The sequence below is a fragment of the Nilaparvata lugens genome, chromosome 4 (genome assembly GCF_014356525.2).
Source record: "Nilaparvata lugens isolate BPH chromosome 4, ASM1435652v1, whole genome shotgun sequence".
NCBI classification, from domain to species: Eukaryota; Metazoa; Arthropoda; class Insecta; order Hemiptera; family Delphacidae; genus Nilaparvata; species Nilaparvata lugens.
In genome coordinates, this window is record NC_052507.1 from 32,052,556 (window position 1) to 32,071,185 (window position 18,630).

Genomic DNA, 18,630 nt, shown 5'->3' on the forward strand with positions numbered 1-18,630 from the left:
GGTTCAACCATACAGAAAAGACAGCATAAGCCACACTATATAGCATCAAAACTAAGCTATCTTTTCTCTTAGCTTCACCTCTAATCGTTTGACATTTTTACTTTTTACCTTCGGATAAGACTTTTTTATGGTTCAGAATTTGAAGTATGTGATTCATTAATACAAACTTCACAAAAAACTCACCTAAATTTCTAGGAGAGTTCACGAGCAGAAATTTCAAAATGATGGAAACTTAGTCTCAAATGGAAGAGAATTACATGCTCTATAAGCTACGTTGCCTTTAACCCATCTTGCATGACTCGATGACTGTTTATTATCGAAAAACTGTCAAGACTGCAAAAATGAGGAAAAAATCGCAAATTTCTTGATTTTTTTAATCAAACGTATCTTACCTCACGATTATATCTTTACAAAATTCATTTACCTCACATGAAAGGAGAGATTCTGTTCTTGAAATCAAGACCAAGTATCATTTTTTATCATTTCGGGTTACCGAGATACACAGTTTTGAATAATATAAATTGGCCATTTTTCTGTGTATTTAAATAGGGGCTAAAATACACTAAAAGAGGATTTTTTTATTTTTCTATCAAATTCCAGTTATGATGCATGATTTTGCCTTGACGAGCTGAGAAGAATAAGCTGTAGTAGGAGGAGATCTGATCATTCTGTCAAAAGTTATAGGTGTTTAAAGTTTTGATCCTTGACATATCCTTATGACGTACAAAAATTCCCCCCCCCCCCACTGGGAAATACTGAAATTAAATGTTTCTAACGGGTTATTCTCATGGAAAATAACCCTCGTGAGATGATTTCAGCCGAAATATGTATTTTTGTTAGGAAGGCCTTGTAAAGGTATTATAATGAAAAATTTGTATTTTGGCTGTAATACATGATTTTCTATTTTTGGGTGTATTCCCCCTCCCCCCACTACTAAATCCGAAAATTCCTAAGGAATCCTGTTCATAATGAATTGTTCTTCCACGTGATGTGTGGTTTTTTATCTATACTGGAAAAATATTCAAGTTGTATAAGGTAGAAGTGATAGGTTTGCATAATTTTGAAAACCCCTTAAAAAATACCCTTTTTGAAAATTCGTAGCTCCGGAACCAAAGATGGTAGAATCCTGCGCGACCACTGAGTTTATTGGAAATTCTATTCTCTTTAATTTTGTCGGGAATGATTTTTCTTGAGAAACTCAAAGTTTACGAGATAAAATGAGAAAGCTGAAAAAATTCCAAAATTTTGGGGGTTTTTGTGGTGAAGCCGCCCTCTGGTGTGTCAGCAAATTTCAGATTCGAATTCAGCGCCCAAAAATACATATAGAACCGTCGAGAAAAATTCTTTCGGGGCTGTTTCCTGAAAAACGACCATTTGACTGGACTTTCATGGATCGTACAGTGCAAAAAATAATTTAATTTTAATTTACCGATCATGTTAAAGGTTTCTGTTAAGATAATGCCAGATACATATCAAACTGAAATATCAAACTTGTTGTAATTTTATTATATTGAAAAAACTGATCAGCTAGGCGTTTCTTGCATCATAAAACTTCTAGTCTATATAACTTGCAAAAGTTGAAATTGAAGACTTTATAGCCCCAGGGAGCGGTTTGACTCAGTGGTCGCACTGATAAGCTATCGCTTAGATTAGTTAAGAATCATGCGCCTGCAACTCCCGTTGGAAGGGTGACCGCTTGAGCCAACTCCTCTGAATATGATTCATGAGTTGTAAAATTGTTTCCTGGTGGTTCAGAACCCAACTGAAACTGTAGGTCCATTCATCTCTCATTATCATACACCTCATCACCCACGCACAAGCCTAGAGCTCATGAGGGATCACCCTCAGCAAAAAATAAAATAAAAATAGTTCATTGGATATTGTATGTAAACAGTAGAATGAAATATGGATTGAACTATTAAAAGATAATACTTGTCATCAATTCAGCTACCAAAAAACTCTTTTATGAACTTTTAAATTATTATCCCTTTCCACGTCACTTATTATTGTAATATTCTTGTTTGATCAATATTCACTGAATAAAGCATGTCATAAAGCTTGACAAGGACAGCAAACAAAGGTTGGGTGGTAAACACACTGCCGCTATTGATTTCAATAACAACTATTGAGCTAGTAATAGGAAAAGGGAGGCCATCAATCAAGTCACATGTTTTGCTCATCAAAATGCCGCTTCCAGAGTAAGAGGTGTGCCATTATAAAGTGACTTTTGACTCACATTCAAGTCCACAATAAACACCTTCAGAAGTGGATTATAACTGTAAATAATTTTTGTAGAATATGTTGACAAAAACCCTCGAACTAAAAGTAATTAACATCATTAAAGTATGTTCAAACGACTTTACAGGAATATCATACCCTATCACCCACTTCAACGAGGAAAACAATTCATGTAATCAACGTTCATAAACATGCCACAAATTGAAAAACCGTCAAGATAAAAACCAATTCAAATATTATATTATAAACAATACAAATAGAGTACTTTACTCACTATCATTATTACATATTTGTTTATATAAATACAAGTTTTGTTTTGTTATTCCATAGATCTATAGATTGTTCCGCTCAATCATATTTACGAACGTTCTAGAAATTCAACTCGAACTAACAAATAGATTGACGATTTTACCAACGTCATCATTATCATTATCAACACAAGGAAAAAGTGATTGCATCAGAAGAGTTTTTTGATTGAAGAGTTTAAATGATTTGAAATTGTTTGGAAACTACGTCTGAAATTATATTTATACCAAAACCGAAATGATCATTATGACGTACTGTTTTGTAAAAAATAGACTATTTTTATCCATTTAGTAGTATTTTTGTGAAGGTAATAGTATGTTCACTGATATTTGAGAACTCAAGAAATTTTTTGCTGGTAAAACTGAAATTAGGAAATTTGAAAAGCTGTTGAAAATCTGTTTTAGAAGAAACTCTGAATAGTAAATAGAAATATCATTGAATGAGTCACTCGATAGTTTGATGAATAGGTTTAATAGAAATTAAAAAAGATGCATAGTTCATTTTGAATCTTGAAGCCATGGATGAAGAAAATCAGGGATGTAAGACAGTTTAGCAGGTTGATGGAAGATCTTTTGCTGTCCACCTACCCCTACTGTCTGACAGGATACACTATCAATATTTAATTATAGGCTACCTAGTTCGTATGTATTTATTTGAAATTCCCATGTTTTAATTATTGGTTATTTTGATGTTTCAACTTGTTGCCGTACGGTATTTGTTTGTCTCAAGTTTCATTATGAAGTGTTTTTGATTTTGCTCAAGTTTACGATGTGTTGTATGTTCATGAAGTCTTTGACTTCCAGGCTAGAATAAACGATCTAAATTGTTAAGTCTATCTAGATTGTTTAATCTATTCCATTCTTCCAGTCAACAGTAACAGTGATATTTTAAATAAGTGTACCCGATATAAAGTAAGGGAAATTGCCTTATGAGCTATTGACTTGAGATTTTTTGACGGTGAATTTTATAATTTGATAGTTATGATTTCTCATATTATACTAACCTTGAAAGCATGAGGCCAGTGAATGAGGTAGAGATCCAAGTAAGCTACACCAAGATCACTCAGGGTTTGCCTCAAAGCTGGCTTGACAAGGTCTGGACGATGATATGTGTTCCACAACTATGAAACAGAAATATTTCAATGAAAACTTTGAACGAATTTAGTCGAAATCATCCATTATAATGATTTACAGTATCAATGGTATACGATACAACCTCAAAATAAATCAATTTTGTCACACAATTTTTAACTTTTAATTTTACTAGTTTTCTACCGCTATTCAAGAAATGCATCTCTACAGAGGAAACTTTTAGCTTTTAATAATTAACTTTGTGGCACAGAGGTTCAAATGTAAATAATTTTAATCTGAATTATCATTAATTGCAATGTACTAAGTTAACATTCATACTGGAATATACGTGATTTCACGATAATATTCACAAAGAAGAACAAAATGAAATATGAAACAAAATACGAAAATTGAAGTATATCACAGAAAGCTGAAACGCTTGGTATCAACTGATCCAAAACAATCAATTCAAGGAAAATCAACTATTCTGAAGTGTCTGCTACTATGAATATCAACAACAAAGAAAATAGGTGAACGTAGTTTCATGAAGGTTTCTAAAAAAAATAATGAATTATTCGCATGAAGTTCCAACACTAACTTATTCAGTTGCATAAGAAAATAGGAGCAAATGGAAAAGAAAGGGAAAGCTATGACGGAATAAATAAACGAATCAACTAAATCGATACAAAGTGTATTAATTATTAATGAATCGTACGCCAAGCTTATCCTAGTGATCTGAAGTGCCACAACTTCAACTTGGTACGTGGACAGACAAAAGGCACTTCAGTTTTTGTTTTTCTTGTTTTATGTTTGTATTTTTTACACCATGTTCATGTAGTTTTTTTAAAGTATCTCCACATTTATTAATAAAATGCCATTAAGTTACCTTACTGGTGACGTATATGTCCTCCCGTTTGATAACACCTTCCTTCAGCTTGTCTCCAATAGCTTCACCCACTTCTTTCTCATTTTGATAGACATGAGCGCAGTCGATGTGCCTATAGCCGGCGTCGAACGCCCACTTCACGGCGGCCACTACTTCACCTGGCTTCGACTAAAATACCACAAAAAAATTTTAATTTATTCATTTACTTCAAAAACAAGAAAGACTACAGGCATTACCCCCAAATCAGTCTTCACTATTATTTACAATCAAATTGAATATGTAAATATAATTTAATAATAGTTTATACAGCGGTTGTATTTTAGGCATTACCCAAGTTCGAACCTTAGTTCGAGTGAAAGCGAGTGTCTTGAATATAATATAACGAGCGCTTCAGATCCCGAATACAAGTTATTTTACCAACGACCACTTGTAAACAGCGGTACCATTGTTGATTGGTGAACATCGAAGCATGAAATAACGGTATTTATAAAGTAAACGGGTTATAACAACATTATATGAATATTTATTTAATTATTTTCTTCAAGTAGACTAACAATCCATACATTGTAAAGGAATGAATAAACGTGCATTGCCCAAAACTTCTATATTCTGAAATGTTAACCTGTAGGTAGATCAAAATGTCAAAACCAATAGGCCCAGTGCAAATTGATGTAAGAGAATGTTGAAACTCCAGTAATATCAAAACTAGATTATAATCAAATCTAATCAAATTTGGAAGAAAAATAGCACAAGGACTACCTTTTTATTTTATCTACCAATGTTATTACATCAGTGTCATTTGTATCATAAATGAATAAGAAATAATAAAAAATCAATAATTGAATACATTTTAATAACCGGGTATATGAACCCGTTTTATCACTATGCACCAGTTTGCATAATTTTCAGATTGAAATAATTAGTAGGCTGTAATTATGACCCAATCATAAGATGCTAATAATACATTACACATTCCATTCGGTAGTTTTTTTTTTAAATAAGTTATAAATTGTTTCATAGCAGTATCCTCTCAATAGTCAATCACAAAAAAAGAAAAATTGAGAGTTTTCCAAAGTTCATCAGATTAGAATTGACCTATGTTATCTTTTGTTATCAGTTGAGCCTTATTAGTGAGGACACTGCGGTAAGTAGAAAAGCAATCCATTGCATAAAAGTATTATCTTAGAGAATATTAATAGTTCGTCGAAAAGTTTACATTAACATTTGTTCAAATGCAGTAAGAAAGTATAATGAAATGATGTACATTTTGATTCGTCTAGAAAAAATGGAATACGGTAGCTAACATCAATATCCCAGAAACAAATATGTAACCTTGATTACAATAATCACTCACTATACAGGCAATAATATTTAGATCAATTATTGACACATGTTGGATGTGAATGATAGATTTTTGTTGACGTAATCAACCGTTTGAATTATTTCTATCATTTCAAGGATGTTTATTTAATAATTATTTAGTGACTTATAATATATATTCATGTTCTAAAAACTGCTAGAAATTTATGAAGGAATAAATGGATTACTACTTTATAAAAAATGCATAGGCCTGATAACTAATCAGAATATTTATCAAATTCGATATTTGAACACAGAATCCTTGAAATTAGATAAAAAATAAGTGGATTACATTTTACTGTAAAAAGGTTTTGTAATATGAGTGAGCCCCGAATCAGCGTAAGAGTTGTTTCTTTGAAAATAAAAAATATAATAATTATAGTCTAGTCAAAAAGTCGTTTTTCAGGAAACAGCCCCGAAAGAATTTTTCTCGATGGTTCTTCAAGTATTTTGGGGCGCTGAATTCGAATCTGGAATCTGCTGACACTCCAGAGGGCGGCTTCACCCCAAAACCCCCAAATTTTCGGACTTTTTTTCAATTTTTCCATTTAATCTCGAAAACCTTGAGTTTCTCAAGAAAAATCATTCTTGACAAAATTAAAGAGAAAAAATCTCCAATAAACTAAGTGGTCACGCAGGACTCTACCATTTTTGGTTCCAGAGCTACAAATTTTCAAAAAAGGGGTATTTTTCAAGGGTTTTTCAAAATTATGCAAACCCACCACTTTCACCCTATACAATTTGAATCTTTTTCTAGTAATGATGAAAAACCACACATCACGTGAAAGAACAATTAATTCTGAACCGGATTCCTTAGGATTTTTCAAATTTAGTAGTGGGGTAGTGGAAATACAGCCAAAAATAGAAAATCATGTCCTTCAGCCAAAATGCTAATTTTTCATTATAATACCTTTTCAAGCCTTCCTAACAAAAAAAAAATCATATTATGGCTTATATTATATTACTAGGTTCAAATAACATCTATTAAATGTGTATTTGAAAAAATAACGTAATCGGGGTGGTAATACCCCTCCAACCCCCTCCCACCACCTTTAGTCCAGTCAAATGTTCATTTTTCAGGAAACAGCCCAGAAAGAACTTTTCTCGACGGTTCTATAGTATTTTGGGGCGCTGAATTCGAATCTGAAATTTGCTGACACACCAGAGGGCGTGTCAAAACCCCAAAATTTCTGACTTTTATCAATTTTTCCATTTCATCTCGAATGATTTACGAATTTTCGAAAAATTGTTTTTTTCAAAATTATGGGAATCTAACACTTTTACCCTACACAATATATTACTAATTGCAGGCCATTAATGATACTATTTTTGTTTGTGTTTGTACTTGTATAAATACATTATATGTAATTCCTCAACATTACTTGATAATACTCAAAGTTGTATAGTCCAGTCAATATAGTCATAAAAAAGGGGGTGTGCTTGAAATTTATATTGTAGTTCTGATTTTTTAATATATTATTTGGGTACATAAGAGAAGTCCAGAACCCATTTCTTCATGCAAAATTTTCTTGTGCTAGATACAAGGTGCCCCAAAAACCTCATATTTTCGGCTCATTTTCCAGTTTTCAGCTATTACTGCCACATCTCGTGGCAAAAAAAAATTTGCTCTCTTGCCTTTTTTTTAGTTTATAAAATGAGATCATTCGGAACTCTCTTTCTCCAGTGAGTACTGAGTTATGATTTTTCAAAAATGAGTGAAATTTGAAGAAAAAATCAATTTTGATGAATTTTAGTTTTTGATCAACAATATCTTCCGATTGTTACCATTTAGATGTATAATTCAAAATCCCTCTGGGCGTATTTTGTGCTCTACAATCTGAGATCAGGTAGAGCGCTCTATCTTATAGAGATTTCCAGGTACACCTGACAACAATGCTCCTTGTATTGTGAAAAACACCTAATTTTCAGCTTCAACCATCATCACCAACTACATAGTCTTCACATCGATATTTCGCACAATGACATAAGTTCATGAGATTATGCTCTATGAGGATCACCCGTTAGATGCACTTCACTTCAGTATTTCCCGGTGGAGAGGCGCGCTTAAGGACACCTCAAGAATAAAAATTTCAAACACTTATAACTTTTGACACAGTGCTCAGATTTCATAGTACTACACTTTATTCTTCTCGTCTTGTCAAGGCGGTCCAAATTCATGCATCATAAGTTAAATTCGGTCGAAAAATGGAAAATGTATTGTTGAGTGTGCTTAAGCCAATATTCCAATATACAAAAAATGGTCAATTTCTATATTCAAAGCTGCATGTCTTGTGAAATACTTCTGATATAATTTCCAAATCGAGTGAGAATGTGGAAATTGTCCCCCTCTACCCACTCCAATAAATAATACTTTCGATTCCAATACAATTCGAAATTTACAGAAGATTTTAAAAATGGCGATTTCAATTTTTTCGTGATTTTTCTGTTGATCACGAGTTTCTGAAACGAGTCTGATTCCGGATTTTTTTCAACAATCGAAACTCACTTTACGAACATATTTTTCCATGAATCGTTTACAGCAGATGAAAGAGAAAATTCTATTGTACATTTCAAGATCAAGTGATGATTTTTATAATAAGGGGTTACCGAGATACATAGCTTTGAATATAGAAATTGGCCATTTTTTGGGTATTGGAATATGGGCTAAAGTACACTCAACAATAAATTTTCCATTTTTCGACCGAATTTGACTTATGATGCATGAATTTGGACGGCCTTGACGAGACGAAAAGAATCTGAACACTGTATCAAAAGTTATAAGTGTTTGAAATTTTGATCCTTGACATGTCCTTAAGGGCGCCTCTCCACTACGAAATACTGAAATGAAGTGCATCTAACGGGTGATTCTTATAGAACATAATATCATGAACTTATGTCATTGTGCGAAATATCAATGTGAGGACAATGTAGTTGGTGATGATGGTTGAAGCTGAAAATTAGGTGTTTTTTACAATACAAGGAGTACAAGGAGCATTGTTGTCAAGTGTATCTGGAAATCTATATGAGATAGAGCGCTCTACCTGATCTCAGATTGTAGAGCACAAAAATACGCCCAGAGGGATTTTGAATTATACATCTAAATGGTAACAATCGGAAGATATTGTTGATCAAAAACTAAAATTCATCAAAATTAATTTTTTTCTTCAAATTTCACTCATTTTTGAAAAATCATAACTCAGTACTCATTGGAGATAAAGAGTTCCGAATGATCTCATTTTATTCAGAATTTCATAATCTAAAAAAAAGGCGAGAGCAAATGTTTCTGTCCGATGACGAGATTTGGCAGAAATAGCTGAAAACTGGAAAATGAGCCGAAAATACGAGGTTTTTGGGCCACCCTGTATCTAGCACAAGGAAACTTTGCATGAAGAAATCGGTTCTGGACTTCTCCTATGTACCCAGATAATATATTAAAAAATCAGTACTACAATATAAATTGCATGCACCAATGTATATAGTGACTGGACTAATTAGGGTAAAAGTGGTAGATTAACATGTAATTATTATGAAAAAATCAATTTCTTGAAAATTCGTAGCTCCGGAACCAAAAATGGTAGAGTCCTGCGTGACCACTCAATTTATTGGAAATTTTATTATCTTCAATTTTTTACTGAATGCTCTTTCTCGAAAAATAAGGTTTTTGAGATTAAACAAAAAATTGAAAAAATCCCTAAAATATGTCAAACAATTTCAGATTCGAATTCAGCGCCCCAAATTACATATAGAACCGTTGAGAAAAATGTTTTTGGGACTAGTTTTTGAAAAGTGACTTTTCAACTGGACTACTGATGAATTGAGTGACCTATATTTACATATTCAAAGTTACGTATCTTGTGAAACACTTAAGGTAAAAAATCCGAAAAGTAGTCTAAATTGTAGAGAATTTTTTCCTCTTTTTACGACTATTAATCATTTTTCTGATTTCAATACCGTTTAAAAGTTACAGCCAATTGAAAAATGATGATTTTCATTTTTTTGTGATTTTACTGTTATTCAAGAGTCTCTAAATCGAGTATGATACATGATAGAAACTTGCGATTGGTATGAAATAGAAGATAATTTCATGTTCTATAAGCTTAATTAACTTAAATCTATATTGCATCAATGTTTATTATCGAAAAACTGTCGAGACTGTGAAAATGAGGAAAATATCGCCAAATTCCTGAATTTTTTAAACAATCATATCATACTTCACGCATACATTCTAACATAAATCATTTACTTCACATAAAAGGGGATAACCTGTTCTTCAAATCGAGGCTAAGTACAATTTTTTATCATTTCGGGTTACCGAGATAAACAGTTTTGAATAAAGAAATTGGCCATTTTTTTTGTGCCTGGAAATATGGGCTAAAGTACACTCGAGAAGGAATCTTTTATTTTTCCACCGAATTTGACTAGTGATGCATGATTTTGAACCGCCGTGACGAGCTGAGAAGAATGAGCTGTAGTACAAGGAGATCTAACCATTCAGTCAAAAGTTGTATGTGTTTAAGTTTTGATCCTTGACGTATCCTTATGGATTCCCCCCCCCCAACCCAGAAATAATGGAATTAAATGATTAAATGTTTCTAACGGGTGATTCTCATAGAGCATAACCCTCTTCAGATGATTTCTGCCGAAGTATGTTTTTTGTCAGGAAGGCCTTGGAAAGGTATTATATTGATTTTTTTATTTTGACTGAAGTATTTGATTTTCTATTTTTGGGTGTACTACCCCTCCCCTTCAACTAAATTTTAAAATTCCTAAGGAATCCTGTTCAGAATTAATTGTTTTTTCACGTGATGTGTGGTTTTTCATCATTAGGCCTACTAGAAAAATATTCAAGTTGTATAGGGTGAAAGTGGTGAGTTTGTATAGTTTTGAAAAACCCTTGAAAAATACCCCTTTTTTGAAAATTCGTAGCTCCGGAACCAAAAATGGTAGAGTCCTGCTCGACCACTCAATTTATTGGAACTTTTATTCTTTTTAATTTTGTCAAGAATGATTTTTCTCAAGAAACTCAAGGTTTTCGAGATTAGGTTTCAGCGCCCCAAAACACATAAAGAACCGTCGAGAAAAATTATTTTGGGGATGTTTCCTGAAAAACGACCATTTGACTGGACTAATATATATATAGGCCCTATAAAGAATAAAGACTATCAATTGATTGATATTCTTCAGTACGATAACAATTTTCTAAAAATTACATTAAAAAAATCTTGAAATCTTTGCAAAATCTTATTTTGAACTGTGAATAATAAGTTTTTTTCCAATTTGAATAAGTATGAATAATTTGAAACAAGAAGTTTGATAAAAGATAAATTCTCAAAGTTCTCATTTAGGCTATAGGCTAAACCTAGAATAATCAATCTTCTGTTAAATTTCTTGAAATACATTTACTCCATGTTCATAAAAAAACACAATTAAAAAACCTTTGTAATCGATAATCGAGATAATATTTTTTTAAGTTCAATCATATAAAAATAGAAACTAAATTATATCCTATTCGGTTGAATGAGAATAAGTTTTGAACTTAAAATAAACAGTTTTTACGTTATCATGAAGTTTATTGGACATTAAGCTATTAACAATATTACCTTTGATACTCTCCAGATGTTATTAAATGTTTACTAGAGCAACGTCATTCTTTGTGGTTGAATTCTTTGAAACAATTATTACAGTATTCAACAAGGAAGGTCAACATCTTATTGGAACTACATTTTTGCATGGAACAAGATAAACAATTCTCAATAATTCTTAATGACAGTTAACGATGAATTTCCTTGTACCAGGACTCACGGTTATAAAAAAGTAATTGAGTAACAAAACCAGCCTTACTTCACTTCACAAGTGAGTTGCTGTAATGAGTTATCTTGTTCACTTTTGATCTCTCCTTTTCAATCTCAAGATTATGTTATTTATACCAGTATAACAAAGAAAATTTCATATAACAAATCGATTCAATTCATAATATTAAAATAAAAGCTCTAATTATATTCAAAACAATACAAATGACTCCTCAATATTAATTTGACATAAAATAAAGCAAAACTTAAAAATAAATATATTTTAAAGTGTTGTTTTGTTTTTCTTTGCAAACTAAATTCGTGACCGAGCTTAAGCCACCCCCATGTGGTGCCACCTTATCCAATCTCGGGTTGCCATCATCTTGGGTCCTTTCATCTTCACCTGCATTTATTTAATGCTATTCACTCGCTTTCCTTGTCCAGTCTAATTTTATTGATATTTCATTCTGGTTAATAAAATGATGATTCAAGAAATTAGGATATGGAAACGGATTGTTAAATTGTTGTAAAAGTTTATTGTAGACAGATTTATTATTCATTAATAATGAGTAATTATTACTCGACACGATTATATAATAATTTAATAACTAGTTGAGAATGATTCCCACCGTGAAAAGATACCAAATACTATAAAGGAAAAAATAAACAATGGGACCACATTATTAAAGCAAGTCGTTTTGACAAAATATATTATACCACCACTGCAAAGCTTCTCATTTCTCAACTGTAAATACAGTATACTTTATGTGTAGTTGAGAAGTTGATATTGTGGTAATTATTCATATTGAATGAAAAAGACTGAGAAATTGTCAAAAAACCACTGATTCATTGATAATTAGAAAGACCGGTTTCGGTTATTACACCATTGTCAATCTCTGATAAACTAAAACTAAATACAAGAGCAGCAGAATTTATACTGGTAGGCGAGTACTGCTTTGGTCGAGGGCATGAACGCCTGCCATTGGCCTAGCTAGACAGTCTCCTCCCCCTCAACGGTGTGACAAAATGGCGGCTTAAGCAACAGAATCGCCATGATAATAAAATTTACTTTGAGTACAAAATAAGAACCAAGAAAACAAGTGTGAAAGATAATAAAACAAATATGTAAATGGAAAAACTATTGACTAATGTATGCTTACAATTTTATGATAAAACTAAATTCGTAGTGTTGTATTGGTTGAAATTAATCTGGTCATTTAAACTATACTGTTAAGTTTGTACACCCCGCTTTTATCCCAAATATCAATTTTGTCTTTACTCCAGCTAAATAGACTATTTAAAATCGGTTTGGTCTTGAAAGCAACATGAAATCCATTCCTCTTCAATTCCCTACCTATTTTATCAGATACAAGGCCTAAATTTGGAATTGTTATCCAAGTCTTCTCCTCACAGTTTGAGCCTACAAAGCTAGAATTGATTGAAATTTTTCTATTAATTTTACTCAATAATCTGTCCACCATACTTTCTTCATACCCATTTGTGACAGCAAAATTCTGCTGCTCTTGTATTTAGTTTTAGTTTATCAGAGATTGACGGTGGTGTAATAACCGAAACCGGTCTTTCTAATTATCAATGAATCAGTGGTTTTTTGACAATTTCTTAGTCTTTTTCGTTCAATGTAAATACAGTAGTTTAAAAACATCTGTGCTTACTTCTTACAAGTTTAGTTGAAACTTAGTACCTGAAGAATTTAGTATGGCATGAATTGATGCAATTTGCAGTAATTCCTTTCAAACCAGAGAAGTTCACAGTGATGACTTAGGCTTTACCTACTACTACTAATTGAAGCCAACTTCTTTTGTCCGTCCACCGTTATAGGTGGGATGGATTCTCTTCCCTCCAATTTCCAATTCTATAGGCTATAAAAAGAAACGTACTGAAGAGGTGGCTTAAATGAGGCCCACAATTAGGGTTAAAAAGTATGGAGCGGTGAAGGTAACTGAAAGGGTTCAAATAAATGCATATGATTGAACGCGCTGAAGCATAGTGCACCGGTAAATGTAAATGTGAAGCGGAAACATTTTTGGAGGTAAAAAATAAGTCAACGTAATTTTTTAAGCGTTATATTCAGAGACGGATACAAGGGGGGAGGGGCGATCGGGATTTTTCAAGTGGTACCGTATTTGAGAAAATGTTGAGGGTGCGGAAATAAGCATCACGATTTTGGAATTTGAATGAACAAATCCAAAAATCTAATTTGAAAAAATAAATTTCTCAAATGCTGTTCTCGGTTGAAAACTTCAAACATTTTCCGGGTGGGGGGGAGTTGAACGGGGGAGGATCTCTTGGATGACTACCACAATCGCCGAATTATATTCCATAATTCGGACTATATAATTTTGACTTTATTTTGAAGGAGCCCTCCCGAATAACATCACAAACATCCACTTGTATTGATAATGGTATATATAACTAATATAATGTTGGATGGTATCAATGGTAGTACAGTTGACTTGGGAATGTTCGATCACTCAGCCCAGATAATCCAGCTCAGACAAAAATTTGAACCCACTAAAAAAAACTAGTCATAAATCAAGCATTAATCGAAACTTTTTTGAAATTATTAAGAAACAAAAAATGGCATTCTTGTTTTATTGCTTCATCTGCTGAAACTGCATTTGATACTTTCTTCCATAATTTCATTCATCCTTCTTGTCAGCTTTACCTGTTAAGCATCTTAAAAAGAACAAATCTCATTTGAAAAAGCAATAGAGCAAAGTAGTTTGACTACGGGAATAAGAACGTCATTTGTGATATGAAGAGAAAGCTGTTTATTGAGGCTAAGACTAATAGGAGTCCGCCTAATAAAGAATTTTTTCATTTCATTTCTTTCTTGGAGTATTTTCAGGCTTATAAGAAAATTATTAGAAAGGTTATCTCTGTAGTAAGACAACGGAATAACGAGGAATTCATCACCAAATCTTCCAATTTGAATGCTGGTACAAGGGCGGTTGTCAAAAATGAGCTAGGATTACAAAAAAATCACTAACATGAATATTTCATTGAATGAGGGAGGCAAGGTCATTTCTGATTCTAAGGATGTAGCGACACTTTTCAACAATCATTTTCTGCGGTCTCATAATTAAGTTTCTAGCCCAACGCTATTGAGAGGAAGTATAAATCTTTTGTGAAATGCTCAAGGTCAAGGAAGACAGTTTTGTTTCAGGAAATTAAGCAAAAGTGAGGTTAAACAATTATTCTGGGATTAAAAAATATCCAAATCAACTGGGTGGGATGATATTCCAAGTTCAGTAATAAATGCTGCATGCCCAATAATTGTTGAACCTCATGCTATTAATTAGGCATGCTATTAACTTGTATATTTTAAATGGCGAATTCCCGAAAAACTCAATTTTGCAGTTATCAAACCACTGTATGAGAAAGAGGATAGAAAAGATGTTGGAAATTATCGCCCTGTTACACTGCTTACTGTTTTCACTAAGATTTTTGAAATGGCTGCTTTTAATCAGATTACTAAATTTTTGGAAAGTAACTCCATACATCATGAGAACAGTATGGTTTTCGAAAGGGTTTCTTAACAAAGTCCGCAATTTTTGATGTGCTAACGAGCGTGTTGAGGGCTCTGGATGGGTCTCAGACTGCCATTGGCCTCTTCTGTGACCTCTCCCGAGCCTTTGACATGGTCAACCATGGATTGTTGCTGAAGAAGTTAGAATTTTATGGATTTACAGGAAAAGCAGCCAGGTTTTTCAATTCATATCTCTCTGGGAGATTTCAGGCAGTCAGACTGACAAACGGAGGTGGCGGGGTAGAGAGATCAGAATGGAAAATAAATCTATGTGGGGTTCCTCAGGGATCGATCTTAGGTCCTGTACTTTTCAATATTTTTATTAATGACCTGCCTCATAGTATTGGATCTGACCTCATTCTCTATGCAGATGATACGACTGTGATTGTGAAGGGTAAAGATGATGATGAAGTCCAGCGGAAATCGGTGCAGGCTCTTGAGCAGCTTAGTCATCGGTTCAGCTGTAATCTTTTAAAACTGAATTTGAAGATAACCCCTCATCTCAAATTTTCTACTCGGGGCTCTGGAAGTTTTGCACATACTCTTTACTCAGAAACAGGAGAGGAATGTTGCTCTGCTGAGATGATTAGATTTCTTGGTGTTGACCTGCAGAGAAATATTAAGTGGGATAGTCACGTAAAAGCACTGGATGTGAAATTGTCCAGTGCTATTTTTGCCTTGAAAACAATTAGTCCAGGCAATGAATGCTGAGATGTAAATGAAAATATTGATTGTCAGATTTCATGATTCACCAAATAAAGTCAAGTACCTATGACATGAGATACATTGACTTTTTGGCGGTAGGAGGTTCACCGGGCCAGCTAGTAGGCCTATGGTAATAAATACACTATTATAGGAAAAACCAATAGAGATTACAGATATAATTCTAGTTTCCTCAATTCTATAATAAATTATTGTGGTATCTGGTGTAGGTATTATTGACATTAAAATATGTATTAGGCTAATACCATAATAAGGTATTCACATATTTAGGTAGGTATTATCGATAGAACATCAAAATATCAAATCATACATTTTGGTTCTTCAAAACCTGAAATCATTACCAATTTGAGATACAAGTTCTTATGTTGGTTATGCTAAAATGTTCAGTTAAATATAATATTTTATATGGTATATATAATAATTCCTTAGCACCCTTTTGATTTTAAAAACATTTTTATATAAGTTAAAAAACAATAACAACTTACAAATTTATTTTTCACCTATCAAATCAAGTAGGCTACCTACGGTACCGGTAGACCTAACGGAATACGCTATTAGAGAACAAGCTAAAAGTAATTCAAATTTACCATTTTTCAAATCATAAATAGGTTTATTTGAAATACTCGCACATTTTTCAGATATCTTACATATACAAAGATTATGAATGACACCCAAAAGGTACAGTAGGCTACGGTATACAAAGTAGTTGACATAACATCTGCGTGTGGTTGATAAACAAAAATATTAAATTAAAAGTACCGTAGCATAAACATCTCTTTAAATTTAGTTAAAATCATATAAGCTACACTTTATAAAAAGGATAATAAAAGAATATTATTTAACCAAGTGAGAATACCATTAGAATAAAATTTCAAGTTCACCAGTAAATTAGTATACAAATTCTAACCTTCCAAGTGCCCAGTCCGATAATTGGAAACCGGTTGCCGTTGTTGAACTGAACAAAAGGAACTTTTGAGCCCATCTGTACCACTTGAAATAACTTAGATAAAACGAATATCCTCTAATAATTGGAGTGAAGAAGTAAAGTGAAACTGGCTGAATATAAAATGGGATACCGGCACAATGAAATTATTGGTGAAAAAGTTACCACAGTTCTTCTACTAAAGCAAATTGACAACTAAACCTACAAAACCAAAGTGGCATTCAATTTAAAGCTATTTATCTACTACGATACGATATACTATGATACTATCAGGTGATAGGGCTACTATCTCGACTCTCGACACCGTCCAATTGGGGAAACTGTTCATTGATCCGATTCCATTGTATTGTCCTTGAAAGCTTGACAGAGTGTTTGGTATCGAACATCGATGTTTTGCAAATATCGATGTTTTTGGGGTCGATATCCGATATTTTTGACATCGATGAAAGGCCACCAATACTTTCCTGCCATCGATGTTTTTGATCGATATTTGCAGTATTAAATCAATATTTTTTACTTTTTAGCACCGAAATTATAGGGGTAGTTTATTTTTCTTATTTGTGCTACAACCTACAATACTATCGATATTGAATGAAAATATTAATGATATCTTACAAATGAAACTGTTTTAGTGGTCTATAGATTTTTCAGAATCATTACCGTACATTTTTATTGATTTTCTTATCTGTGCTACAATACTATCGATATCGAATAAAAATAACTATATTATTATCTTACGAACTAAACTGTATAATTATAGATTTTTCATACCGTACCGTAATCAATATGTTTTTAAACATTATGGTATCGAACTATCGATTGTAAGTTAATGAATGGTATCCATATTCTCATTATACAGCCAATATGGTTGAGGGAGTTCGTATTTCACTCCTGGCCTTCACAACAGCCCTCTAAAGTTTAGCAAAAATCAACCAATAACTCGAATTCTAAGCGGAGGTTGAAGCTGAAATAATTGACATAAGGGACTATCTTTGAGTGTTATTTCATTTTTAGAACAAAGGGTAAGACTAAATATCGGTACTATCGATATTTTTACTGTAAAAACATCTATAGTTTTCAACCGATATTTTTTGTCATGGATGCTGAGAGACCGATATCACTATCAATGGGACTATCGATTTCAAAGGATTGATGGCCAAAGCCAAACACTACTTGACTGTTGTTCAACGTTCAACCCAAAGACCTTAAACTTAAAGACCCAAAAACTTAAAGATACGCTGAGAAACCAACGCCACAGAATAGATACAGAATGGAAACTTGTAATCAAACGCCCATCTAACCAATGCTTTTTACATGACCCCAATACTAAACACGTCACGTGACCTTGGGAAGTTCCAATCCTGGTCTTCTGATTGGCTCGTGGCAGTGAATGAGATCAATTGATCCGGATCATTAAAGTGATCCGAACCTACCATCAATACTATTACAATGCGGCGCTTCCTAACAAGATGGCGGATTTTGGCGTCAGGGTATAGCCAAGTTTCCGTACTGTATGTATACTGTGCCAACGCCACAGAATAGATATGTATACTGTGCCAACGCTGTATTTAGACAAGGTAAGCTTAGTGTGTATATTATGCGGATGTATGGTGTAGCATATCTGGATAGAGCATAAATTATATTAGAGCAGCTGAAAATTGAACACCAACTGAAACTGAAAGTATCACTTCTGATGTTGTTTGCTAATCTATCTTTCGGGGTTTTAGGAAACTTACAATATAAGGATCTGACACGAACAATTTCGA

At 33.0% G+C, this 18,630-nt stretch overlaps 1 protein-coding gene across 1 annotated transcript in view; it reads right to left on the reverse strand.

Moving 5' to 3' along the window:
- The window catches only part of LOC111053850 (aldo-keto reductase family 1 member B1), a 29,955-nt gene extending 12,731 nt beyond the window's left edge, over positions 1–17,224 (reverse strand). Inside the window, exons 1-3 of the mRNA XM_022340781.2 lie at positions 16,829–17,224; positions 4,501–4,668; positions 3,548–3,664 (exon numbers count right to left, since the gene is read on the reverse strand). Coding sequence (XP_022196473.1) covers positions 3,548–3,664; positions 4,501–4,668; positions 16,829–16,903 — 360 coding nt within the window. The 5' untranslated portion in view covers positions 16,904–17,224. The remainder of the gene's footprint in view (positions 1–3,547; positions 3,665–4,500; positions 4,669–16,828) is intronic.
- Positions 17,225–18,630: the final 1,406 nt, after the last annotated feature.